We start from the raw sequence: 13,413 nt of genomic DNA, 5'->3' as shown, positions 1-13,413 counted from the left end.
TTTGGAGCCAGTTTAAATTTTGACCTCCTAAGTTTCAACTCCTACTGATGTTGTTTTTTTGTGCAGATTTGGGCTTTTCAGAATAGCATACTATCATATTCATATCACTATCATACTTCTCTTAAAATACTACTCGTAATATTACAAATGCTGTTTTGAAATGGATTTATTAAAAATGGCATCCACTGACAATCAAATGCAACCTACAGTAGCAATGTCACCTGTATGACGATATTGTAGCATACAACTGTTTCAAATGTTAATCTCTATGTCAGGGTTCACCAATCTCGGTCCTGGAGGGCCGCTGTCCTGCAGAGTTTAGCTCCAACCCCAATTAAACACACCTGAACCAGCTAATCAAGGTCTCACTAGGCATACTAGAAACTTTCAAACAGGTGTGTTGGAGCTGGTTGGAGCTAAACTCTGCAGGGACAGCGGCCCTCCAGGACCGAGATTGGTGAACCCTGCTCTATGTGTTGTTTCAGATTAAAAAAATGTTTTAATAGTAAGCAGTATGCAGTGTATACTGCATAATATTCAGCAAGCAGTAATCAGTAATCCATTCTGAACAGCCGTACACACAGGAGTCCATACGAGCGTAAATTGAAGCACATTGAAGTGACTTGTTTTATGTATAATTCAGGCAGTAATTTGTCCTGGTCACATTTCATGAATTAGGCCCTTTGTTGCTAATGGACTTGCTATAAATGATCATTTTCAAACGGAAATGTCTAAACGCTAAAGTCAACCCAACTACAACATTTCAAACATTTGTTATTTGAAGCCATAAGAAATGGTTGTCTGTAAAGGGATAGTTCACCCAAAAATGAAAATCTTGTCATTTACTCAACCTAATGTTGTTCCAAACATGAATGGGTTTCTTTCTTCTGTTGGAACACAAAAGATGATGAAGTGAAGAATGTGAGTAACCAATCAGTTGACGGTAGCCATTGACTTCCATAGTAGGAAAAAAAATACTATGGAAGTCAGTGTCTACCGTCAACTGTCTGGTTCCCAACATTGCTTAAAAAAATCTTCTTTTGTGTTCAACAGAAGAAAGAAACCCAGGTTGAGTAAATGACAAGGTTTTCATTTTTGGGTGAGCTATCCCTTTAAGTCAGATTAGGTAAGTGATCGTTTTGTAGTGTTCTCAACCTCAAAGTAGCAGTTGCTGAAATGGTCAGTGGGGGATAGTGGGGGATGCCGGGGGTGTTGTGAGGGAGTTTGATGTACGGCTGGCTTCCTACCTCTCTCTTGCTCTGCCTGCCACTCACTGCCCCTCGACCACCAAAGCATTTCCTGCTATTGTCCTGCTGATGGTTGTGTTTTTTCAGCATGTCAGGCGCAAACCATCTAATATTTCTTTTTCCTTTTAGACTTTCAGAACTGTGAAAAGATAATCTGGAAAACTTCCAGAGGCCCCAGGGCCCCAACACATTTAACTCGTGTTCAGATAAGAACAAAGTAGTCAATCCACGCACATCTAAATAATTCACAGTTGAACTGTGGCGTTTATTATGGTGTGCAGCAATTGGACACAGTACATTTTTGATTTATTTAATTGATTTATTCATTTGTGTAGAGACACCCTGCAGCAAGCACCTAAATTCATAATCATAAAAAGCACTTTTTTTGTTAATAAAATTGGGACTGAGCTCATTTAGACACTCGAACAACCAATTTCTGCTATAATAATCATGCAACTTATCAAAGGTCGTTAATTATGTTCAAAAATGTGTATTGTAGTATTGCTAATATTGCTTCTTAATTTTAAATTGCTTGGTTTTGCCTAATTTGCATGTAGATAGTGATGTAGTACTCGAGACCGATTTCTGCTTTCTCGGACTCGTCTCGGACTTGTTCCTCCAAAGACTCGGTCTCGGACCACAGTGGGAGGAGAAGGACTCGTAATTTCAGGCCGAGTCCTTGAGATTTTTTTTTCCAATGCATTTTTTTATGTTCATATAAAAAAAAAAACACACAACACATATCAATAATAATAAAATGCAATGTTGACGGGCATTATTTGAAAATGACATCCCATGGTGCAATGCCGTCAGAGCCGTTTATTTATCTCTATTAAATTCGAATAATGTGTTCGAATTTAAAAGACGTGGCGCTGGATGTCCGGAGTGCGACCCCCTTATGGCTCTGCTGCCGGTGAGTGCCAGTAGGTCAGTGTCAGTGACTTCACTTCAGCATAGTCCATATTAAGACGTTAAGACTGCTCCTCTAAACAATTCCCAATCTAGCTTAGTCTGTAGGCCTAACTGTTGATTATTAACTGGGGTGATATTAAATCATGAATATGAAAACTGACATGTTTTTATGGTCTTGGTCTCGACTCCTAAAGACTCGGTCTTGCCTTGGACTCGACTGTATTTGAAAACCAACGGACTCGGTCTCGACCCTTCAAAGACTCGGTCTCGACTCGGACTCGGCATAGGCGGTCTCGTCCCCATCACTACGTGTAGATCTCATTAATATGCTAATTAGCACACGTAAAAGCTTATCTTATATACATATAGTATCCACTGTATAATAATACTGCTTAATGATACGTGCAAAATTTTGGTTATTGAGAATGCAAGAGATGTACTGCAATTGTTTTTAAAAAAGTGAATCTTGCTCCAAACACATTAGCAGGCAGAATTCATAATGTGTTTAGCTACCAATAAGAGTATCATATGCCTGCTCATTAGTACAGATTTGGTGTGCTTAGGGTAACGTGTAACATATACACCCTGGGGCTTGTGCATAATCTTATTTTGTTGTTGCGCCACACCCTGCTGCAACCACTTTAATTCCATCTTGGCTACACACATTGTTTAGACCAATACTCACAGAAAAACAAACATTCTCTCTGGTTATATGGATGATACTATCTGCTGTCAAGGGATTCTCGGAGTCCTTCCTGTCAGATTCAATCCCCTTCTGTCCTGTGAGGATGTCCTGTCAGTGTGACGGTGGAGCAACCAGGCGCGTGAGAGAGAGAGGGAAGAGCTTATTTTGCCCCACAAGCCAATGTATGGCTAGATCCCACACAACATTCCAGTCAAGCAAAGCCTCCAGTGATATTTTTCCAGGACTGCTTCTACAGAGGGGTCGCCGAACCTGAGAGCCTCATCAGCAGCAACTACACAGCAAGGTAGGTCGCCTAGCCCTGTAATTTAGGAAACTATAATAATTTGATTAGCATTGATCCCCGATGTAGTTACTCGGGATATGTTGGCTTTAATGTTCTAATTGGGGAACAAAAAACGTAGGTAATCTTTCATATATTTGGTGCCAAAATACTTTTAGAGCAGGGGTGGGCAACTCTTGAGGTCCAAACTGGTTAAAAACTTGCTGAGCTGGGAAAGGGCAAAAGGGACAGATTTTAGGAAAAAACATCCGAGGCACAATTCTCTAAAAGAAGGGACAGGCAACTTTGGCCCTCGAGGTCCAATTTAGGGTTTAGCTCCAACCCCAAAATCTAGCCAGAGTCTTCAGGATTGCTTGAAAATTACAGACATGTATGTTCAATAAAAGTTAGAGCTAAACTCTGCAGGACAGCATATATTGTGGGCCAAAGTTGTTCTGCCCTGCATTTAGACAAAAAAAATTCCACTAAAATCTGTCCCTCTTGCCCTTTCCCAGCATAGCAATTTTTACCCGTTCAATAGGTCAAGTGAACAACTGTCTGTTTCTGTATGCAGAACATGAACTTCGATCTACACAACTCGTCGTACGACCTCTACAATGACACGCTGTGGTTTGTCAACGAGTGCACCATCCACCTAGACGAGAATGGCCGACGGATTGCTCTTTTCCTCCTCTACCTGGTGCTGTTCATGGTAGGGTTGGCTGAGAACACTGTGGTGGTGTGGGTGAACTGGCGTAGGCGGCATTCGGCGAATGGCGTGCTGTTCTGCATCATCAACGTGAGCTTGTCCGACTTAATGGTGATCTTCACCATGCCCTTCTTCATGCTGGAGGTGACCATGAACAAGGTTTGGCTGTGGGGCCGCTTCCTTTGCAAGGTCACGCACCTCGTGTACGTCATTAACTTCTACAGCAGCTCCTTTTTCCTGGCCTTCATGACCCTTGAGAGATACTTGTCCTTGGCGCGTCCTAACTCACCCGCCTGCTTTCCCCCAAACCAAAAACGCCGCTGGTTCCTCTGGGCCGGGATCTGGCTCTTGTCGTTTGTGCTGGCCTTGCTGGAGAACGTCCACGTTGAGCTGTTGGAGTGGGATGAACCGGGCTGCTATATGGTTCCCGAGCACTACTACACGGAGTGGTTCGTCTCGGTTTCCTTCCTTTGCCTGATATTCCAGTTCCTGGGCCCGGCATCAGTCATCGTCACCTGCAACGTCTTGATCGCCCGAGCCATCCGCTCATCCCCGGACATCCAGAATCGCCGGGACGTGTGGTTGGTGCATGTGTACTCGCTGGTCTTTGTGGCCTGCTGGCTACCGTACCATTTGGTGTTGTTCTTGTTGACAATCGACGACCTGGATTGGCACCTGTTCTCCTGCAACATGGTCGGGGTGCTGTACTTCTCGTTTAGCCTCGTGCAATGCTTGTCGCTCTTTCACTGCATCGCCAACCCAATCCTCTACAACTTTCTCAGCAAGAGCTTCCGCAACAATCTAATAAATACAGTCATCAGCCGCATCTCTTTACCGCCGGCCAGCACGCCAGCTAATGCGGTAGCCGACAACAGAGGGACGGCCGCGGTGAAAGAGCGGAAGCTCAGCAACACAAGCACGAGCCACTCTGACATAGACGCGTGAAGAGGGAAACTCCTAAATGACGATTTTGTGAAGCAAAGCACATGAAACGGCCTTGTTGAGGCAGATGTTTTTGGTCATTTGCTTGATAACTAGCCATATTGTCTCCTGTTTTTCTCACCTCAGTATTGTTAACAGTGCAAGGAAGGAAATATTGTCAACATTTCGTAACCTTTATTTCCACCGGTTCCTTTTATCATATCTAGGCACTCAGTAATAAAAACCCTAACCACATGCCAGTGTAGACTGTTTTGATTGTTCTACTCGACAGAAACTTTCACTTAACTGTCCATACTCTCAATAACAACACCTATAGTGATGATTAAATGGCTTTTTTTGAGCTCAGCAACTTGTTTGTACATATTGTAATGGATGTGATGTCACAAAAATTGTATACAATTTATTTTAAAAGTCATGTTTATGTGAAAGGAGGAGCAAATCGTGGAGGTTAATGTCATTTTGTTTTTGAGCATGTCCTGCACCGATGTCTGGAAAATTATTATCCATCATAGTAATGTTTGTTGAATATAAATACACTATAAATACTTTTAACATTGATAATCTGTGGTCTCCAGTTCAAATTCTGTGAACATGATCCTAACTTCACTGTTAAAAAAAGACAAGACTCCCTGACTAGTTTTGTAAGTACCGTTTTTTATTCAGAAGACAAGAACAGCTGTAGTAAAAGATAACAGATTTCTGATCATGACACTGAACGTATATAAATTATATAAATAACACTGAAGTTATATAAGGCAATTGTTTCATGTTGAAAATAAAATTCCTATCACACGTTCAACATCAAAGAGAGTAGCAAAGAAAGCACTGAGCATATGCATTTTCTTCCTAAAAATAAAACTGACTGATTGATAAAGGTGAAGTAGTTGATAAAACTAAGGCCATTCTCTTCAGACATTATTTTTCTGTGGTACATTGCAAATAAGGCTATATAACAAACACAACGTACCAGCAGCTTTGAATACATACTTTGTGGTTTGACCAATAACATCAATTATCAATGGAGTGGACCATATATTGATGTGAACAAAAAAATGATTTCAACGAACTATGTAAAAGTGTCCCATATAAGAAAGAAGTGTACTAAACAAAAAGACATATAACTGCTGGGAAAACGATACAGAAGAACATTGCAGCTTTCAGAAAATAATTGTTTTTATTCATGACAATACCATTTGCACAAAATACTGATATGTGCCGACTGCCGAGCGAAGAACGTGAACACTGCCATGTGAGCCGACCGATATATTAGCACCTCAGTCTGACTCACTTCTCGTTTCTTAATTTTCCGAATGAAATGAATGAACAACGTATTAAGTGTTTTGCTTTATGCACAACATACAAACTATATGATACTGCATCTCGTAACTATTTCTAATTTAGTCAACGTCAAGTGATACACTGCACAACTATAAAAATAACAACTATTCTGTAAAAGAAAAGTACCTTTATTTAAATTTTTTTGAAAAAAGGACCTTTTTATTTATATTCTTGACCTAGAGCACTGCTTTATCAGAAAACGTAGAAACAAAGTCTTGGTTTATTCTCAACTCGCGCTTGCGTCGTGAAAGAACAAAGGTTACTTTGTGCTTTTTTAGAATAACCAGAGACATATAGCTTATTGTTGCCGGAACAGTAAATAGAGGTAATCGCACATCAGCACTTGGAACAACATCCTGTTAAAAATGACTTTGTTATTAAAACACTATAAATCAAATGTTTTTTTTTCCTACTATGGAAACCAATGGGTCCATCAACTGTTTGATTATCGTCATTCTTTAAAATATCTTTCTTTGTGTTCAACAGCAGAAAGATACTCATACAGGTTTGGAACAACTTGAGGGAAAGTAAATGATGACCGCATTTTCATTTTTGGGTGAACTATCCCTTTAAATGGCTGAAAATAATCATGTGTTTATACATGGTTCTTCAAAACTGCATTTTTTGTTAATTGGTCATTTTAAACGTTTGATTATCGTCATTCTTTAAAATATCTTTCTTTGTGTTCAACAGCAGAAAGATACTCATACAGGTTTGGAACAACTTGAGGGAAAGTAAATGATGACCGCATTTTCATTTTTGGGTGAACTATCCCTTTAAATGCCTGAAAATAATCATGTTTATACATGGTTCTTCAAAACTGCATTTTTTGTTAATTGGTCATTTTAAACGAACAAGTTTGACCAGAAAAGTGCCAAACAGTGCTCAGCACATATGTAAACTCCTTCAACAGTGTTCAAACACCTGCACCTCATGAAGTTCTTGGCAAAAGTTTGAAGAAGCTACAATATAAGATTTTTTTTTTTTTTTTTCATAGCTTTGATGACTTTATTATTATTATTATTCTAAAATGTAAAAAAAAGAATGGAAATAATAATTAAAAATGAAGAGGTGTGTCCAAACGTTTGATCGGCCGTGTAACTTTGCTCAGTCTCTCTTGCCATCAAGTGGTCAAGAATCAGCACTACATTATTAAAATAAAGTTTCACCCTTAATTTAGTCTTTAAAAAACAAGAATCAATCTCATTCTGAATACAACAACACAAAGACGATCACATTAAACACTTCATTACATTCTAGGTCTACGGTCACTTGTCCTCGACAACTTACTGAGTAAGTAAACGTGGGCACACAGTGTGACGGAGCGTTCGGAGGGCTACGTTGTTCAGGTGTCCAGGTTTGGGACGGGCTCTTTAGAGTGGTCGTTATACATGAAGGTCTCCTCGATGTTAAAATCGGGCGGCAGCTGGTCTTTATGAACCTCCATGTGTGAGGAAACCATTTTAAGCGTGGAGAAAAACAATCCGCAGACGGTGCAGCGGTACATGAGGGCGCCCGAGTGCGTCTTTAGGTGGCAGATCATGGTGGATCGGCCACGGAAAAAGCGCAGGCATACTTTGCACTGGTAGGGCTTCTCGCCCGTGTGGATGCGGAGGTGGTAGGTGAACTCACCCGAATGTGCGAAATGCTTGCCGCAATACCGGCAGCGATACACTTTTTCCCTAAGCCCCGTGCCAGCACCGGAGTTGCCATTCAGTACGAGTCCGGCCGGAAACGGGACGCCCCCGTGAGCCATTTTGTCCTGCAGGTTGAAGCCCATGCTCAGGTTGAAACCTGCTTTACCCGAGCCGCTCGCCTCCAAAGGCGAGGAGGAGGATGAGGAGTATTCGATGAGCTGGTCTGCCTTGCGCTTGGCCGGCCAAGCCTGGCTGCCCTGGAGCTCGTTGGAATGCACGCTGAGATGGTAATGAAACGCGGTTTCGGAGGGGAAGGTCTGCGGACACAGGAAGCAGCGCAGCTCGGCCTGGCCTTCTCCGCTGGTTTCCGGACTGCCGTCGCCTCGTTTCGCTGACGCTCCTTCCTCTGCGTGTACAGACAGGTGTCTCTCCAGCAGTGCACTCTCCAGGAAGGGGTTGGCGCATTGTGGACAAGTGTAAATTGGAAAAAGGTGTGTTAGTGTGTGCCACAGGAGGGCGCATCGAGAGGGCTGAGACAGCTGGCATACGCCACAGCGTAATGTCCTCAAGCATGCGTGGCTCTGAACGTGGTCCCTCAGCGCCTGAAGAAAATGAACAAATCCATCATTAATATAGGCAAATCAATAAAATGCATTGACATATTAAAGTAAAAGAAACAGAATTCTAATATCTTTCTACAGTCATGAAAATATTGCAATATTACACACTAATCTATGAAAACTTGATAGTTGTGAATCTCACTTAAGTAATTTTCTTCCTTTACCATACAAGTTAGTTAGCAGTATGATGCTGCACACTGGTGGTGGACGAGGAGAGGTCCCCTGATATGATTGTAAAGGTGTACAGTAGTACATATGAAAGTGCTATATAAATGCCTAATTTATTCATAACTAAGCTAGGCCTATATGAAAAAATAATAAATAAAAATAAATAGTTTGGCTGCTGTAATATTTACTCTATTATCTGATACAGCTGTTTTATTTGTTTACTGTCTACTTGAGTAGCTGAAAAACTGTGAAGAAATGTTTACTTAGAATATTTAGAGTTTATCTATTTGTACATTTTACTTTTTAATATTATATTTATATATTTAATAATAATATAATGTGTGTATATATATATATATATGTATAAAAACATAAATATCATGTTTAATTTATTGATAATTGTAAACTGTAGCTTTTTAAAACGTGTTACTTTAGTATTATTTATACTATTTGAGTATTTATCAATATTTTGAATTTATAATAGCTTTTATTTTATATTTTTTAGTTTATGTTTTAATAATTTTCTTGGGTGCTTTTGTCATTTGTATTAGTTTTTATATTTCTATTCAGCTGTAATTTATTTAATTTAGCTTTTAGTTGATTTAGTAATTTTTATATATATAAAATTTATATATATAGGACATAGTATAAGGCTTATATATAAAAAAAAAAAAAAGGTATGCTCCACTAACTTTGAAATCATTTGCCATGGATTTAGCACAAATGGTGCACTGCAGTTCCCCTCCTTGCCCTTGGGAGGCTCCATTCAGTTGGTCGGGATTTTGAGGGACGCATTTGGCTGCTGACTGACGTCTATGGAGAATCAATGCGGATTCGGTCCGGAATTGGTGCTCACAAACGTCGCAGGAGAAGAGCAAGATGCCCACGTGTGTGAGGGCGTGTGCGACACCAGCAGAACGGTCCGAGAAGGAGGCGCCACAAACTAGACACGAACCCGTTTCCGAGAGGTGCGTCTCAGCGTGAGTTCGTATGATGTCGTTTTCCACCGGAAGCAGCATCCCGCACGATTTGCATGGCTGCGATGACGCCAACTGGCCGAGAGATGCCCCGTTTTCACCGTTCTCAATGCACATCAAGTCCTCGTCGTCCTCTTCCTCCACGATGAAGTGCTCCTCCTCGTCGCTCAGTTCAATAATGTCCTCTGAAAGTGCTCGCCACTGATCGCCACTTTCCGTATGCTCTTCCTGTAGGCGGAGCCTCTTTCTAGCATCATCTTCCTCAAAAAAATCGGAATCTTTAATTGGTCCTGTAACAGCCCCAAGCTGCAAACTGTCCAAGGGGTCACCGGAGGACGACGAAGGGGCGCAGGTTTCACCTCCAAGCTGGGCTGAAGAATCAGGAATGGAACATGGTTCCTGAGACCCAAACGTTGACTTGCTACCATTAACAACAAGCTGGTCCACTGAGTTGCTTCCTGCATTTTCTTCTTCATCCTCCTGCTCAGTCTTGAGCTGCAAAGCAAGGCAAGGAAGAGCATCTGCAGAATGGTTACTGTCCGAAGGACTCAGCTTGTTGGTCACCTGCTGGTTGTAACCCAAATGCACCTGCAAGTCTTCGTTTTTAGGTGACTGGGTGGCCAGGTGGGAACGATTCAACCTGCCGTTCTTGCCTTGAGAAACCGGAGACGGAGTTACAGGTGTGGGAGCGGCTGAAGAAGAGAGCGAGGAGCAAGATGTTGCGGAGGATGAGCAAACGGACACAGCCACGGCGTTGGCGGACACCATATCACTTTCCGTATCCCCATCGGCCACCGGGTCTCTAGAGCTGGAGCTCTGCAGGTCAGGAAAGGTGGCATGGCAAGCGCTCACCAACTCCCTCACGCCGAGCCTTTCCGCCAACTCATACAGCACACCCACATTGATCAAATCCGTGAAAATCTCACCCGTGTAGATAAAAGTCAACACCTTCTCGAGATTGGCGGCAGAGACAAAGTCCAGAGAGAAGGTGGTGGGAATGCCATCCTGGTTGCGGGAAGCTCTGGAGAAGAGGCTGTTAAAGTGCGTGCAAGAGCACGCCAGTACTACACGATGAGCCGGGAAGGAACGGCCCCCGACCTGGAGGATGACGTCACACAGGAGGCGAGACAGACGGCAGCGGTTGAGCTCGGAGAGGAGACGGGCCGCGTGGCCAGAGCCCTGCAGCCTGATCCGCATGCCTGGCAATAATGACCAAAGCCAGGATTTGGACTGAAACAAAGAGAAGTGAATGAAAAAGGGTTACGACATAAGATTCAGATATTCAGTACTTCAAGAGGGAAATATCACTGTACCACCTATATGCTATGTTCACCGTAATTACCTAAGTAATTAACTAAGAGAGATGACAACACATGACGGTGTACTTGGAGCTGTTCGCGACACGTCCTTGGATTCGGCCACGGTCACTACACTTCGCTTCATTGACTTCCATTCATATGCATGTGTCATGCGAAAAGTCTTGCATTTCGCTGCGTAAAAAATGGAAAAGTTTTGCTTAAAAAAAAGTTTAACATATATGTATATTTCATGTTTATAAAAAAGACGCCATATCACGACCGTTGCAGCATCCGAACAAATTTCGCATGCTCAAAGTCTAGTGTGACCGCAGCTTTATACGTTTCTCTTGCACTATTAACTCCAAAATAAATCTGCAGTTGTTCTGTGGTACAAGGCGTAGTTTTCAGAAATCGTTACGTAATTATGACATGGCATGAAGACACACTTATAGTACAGTATAGGTAGGGCATTTCCAAGTACCAACACTTGTGGTCTTGGCCACTTGAGAGCGTGTACACACGACAGGAAGTAAGTGCGCAAGACTGTCCCATGTCTAAAAAATGCCAAAGTGCAGTGCCCTTAATGCACACTAATGCTGTATCAGAGTGGTATTCAAGGCTAAGCGTATATCCCATCATGCATTACGTTCGATTAGATAGAAGCACCACAATTTTAAATGGTGTCTTATGTTACACAGGGACTACTGACCAGACATTTATTGAAAATCAAAATTAAGCTCTGTAAACACTTGCATTTTTGCAACACTATAAGTGTGTCCCATGACTCCCATCGGGTAATAAAATGTTCTACACACACTTGCAATCTTCACGCCTACTTGAACACTTAGGCCAAATACAGGACATACGTCATGTAGGCTAAGTAGACAAATGGTCAAGTGCAAAGACCGCAAGTGTGGGTATTTGGAAAGGCAAAGGCCGTAGTATTTATGGGTAACGTTAGTACACTACATTGTTGTCATATTTTACCTAATCACTCTGCCCGTCCGATTTATGTTTGAAACATTTAGTGTAGAATAATGGCTACTATTTTATTTATTTATTTTTAAACAGTATCTCTTATTATTAGTATATACTGCACAGAATTAGTAAAGTAGTAGGCCTATTGCATTAAGATCATCACCGATATGTCAGACAGTTGCTTGAAAAATAAGAGGGCTTGGTGACGTCAGCCAAATCGTAATGTCGTTTCACAGTCAGTTATTACTGAATCAATTATTATAGAATTATTGTGATGAAAGATTATGAAGACAAACATTCTTTGAAATAAAGTGCACGTCTTATAAAACATGCCCAATATCCATCTAAAATAAATAAAATATATTTATTTCCACTACACTTGAAATTACACACTTGACTTATGTTTACATTTATCACCAACTAGTTTCAACACAGAAAGTCAGGATAGCTTTAGATATGTAATATCTAATTAAAAAACATTACACAAACACACAATTCATAAATACACAAATGTAAAAATAAAATTCACACATGAATGATACAATTCCTGAACAACTGGTGTCCTAACAAAGACAGTCCACACACAAATAGGATTTGTGTTTTGGGGGTTAACACAACATTTGCCACCCTTCCGTAACAAAAATGTAACGTATATTTAAATATGTGCAGGACACAATCTAGGGTGCAATAAAACTGCTCAATGTATCTTTATTTAGTACATCGTTCGTTTAGCCGTAGCTAACCGGTTACCGTTGGATTCTATTAGCATGTGTGGCTAAGTAGCACGTAAACATCATCTCTCGCAGTGGAAATAAAACAGACCGATGTGCCACTAACTAATACTCAGAAACCATATAACAACTCAAATGTTTGCTTACCCAGAGAGTGCTGCTAGGTTGCGATAGATAAATAATCCAACTCGGATACTGTTAGCCCAGACAGTCGTCCCTGCATAGACAAGGCGATGTTTCAAAGCCTAGTAAGCTGCCTACCTAGATCACTCGGTTGTGTCACAACCTATCTGTGATGCCCAAAACTACTGTCTAAGGTAAAGTGCTCACTATATTTTTAATACACGGCCATTGTGCCATGAAGGACTGAACAAATTCAACACCGAACACTGAGAAGGAGCGCCTCCCATGGAAATACATGTAATAATCTGGCTTGCTACTGTAAAACACGTCCACATTCCCTCAGCAAACATGTTTGTGTTAAAAATTGCGTTTAGCAGTTATTAAAACTAGTTAGTTTTACGATCATGTTTTTGTAATATCATGATTGTATTTAACTATAACATCGAAGATCACAAAGATAGCAATATCTGAAATTGGGGGACATTTTTTTGGTCCCATTAAGAAAAAACGCTCATAAATCATACTAAGTGATGTTTTTTTGAAAATGTAAAAATGCAGAAAGTTTTCTGTGATGGGTAAGTTTAGGGGATAAATGTACAGTTTGTAGGCCTACAGTATAAATAGGCTAATTGTCTATGGAATGACCCCATAAAACATGAAAACCCAATATGTGTGTGTGTCCAGTATCTTTCTTCTGATGGCCCAAATTGAAATTGATTCTGAATTTTAAGGATAATGTATAATTTATGCCGACAGATCGATGGACAT

General features: G+C 41.1%; 2 protein-coding genes across 2 annotated transcripts; one reads left to right on the top strand and one right to left on the bottom strand.

Moving 5' to 3' along the window:
* The first annotated feature begins 2,629 nt into the window (after positions 1-2,629).
* On the top strand, positions 2,630-5,336 carry ackr5 (atypical chemokine receptor 5). Its single transcript, XM_084428855.1, has 2 exons — positions 2,630-3,148; positions 3,699-5,336. Exon 2 carries the CDS (start codon positions 3,702-3,704, stop codon positions 4,776-4,778), a length of 1,077 nt encoding a protein of 358 aa, XP_084284981.1. The 5' UTR covers positions 2,630-3,148; positions 3,699-3,701; the 3' UTR covers positions 4,779-5,336.
* A 73-nt stretch (positions 5,337-5,409) lies between these two features.
* zbtb39 (zinc finger and BTB domain containing 39) lies at positions 5,410-12,900 on the bottom strand. The gene is made up of 4 exons (XM_084428839.1): positions 12,670-12,900; positions 9,231-10,745; positions 6,935-8,352; positions 5,410-6,728 (listed from the first exon to the last, which is right to left on the bottom strand). The coding sequence occupies exons 2-3, from the start codon at positions 10,710-10,712 to the stop codon at positions 7,459-7,461; spliced, it is 2,376 nt and encodes a 791-aa protein (XP_084284965.1). The 5' UTR covers positions 10,713-10,745; positions 12,670-12,900; the 3' UTR covers positions 5,410-6,728; positions 6,935-7,458.
* Positions 12,901-13,413: the final 513 nt, after the last annotated feature.

This window comes from Rutilus rutilus, assembly GCF_951802725.1.
Source record: "Rutilus rutilus genome assembly, chromosome: 13".
NCBI classification, from domain to species: domain Eukaryota; kingdom Metazoa; phylum Chordata; class Actinopteri; order Cypriniformes; family Leuciscidae; genus Rutilus; species Rutilus rutilus.
Note: the sequence above shows the minus strand (reverse complement) of the source record. Positions and strands in the feature narration are given on the sequence as shown.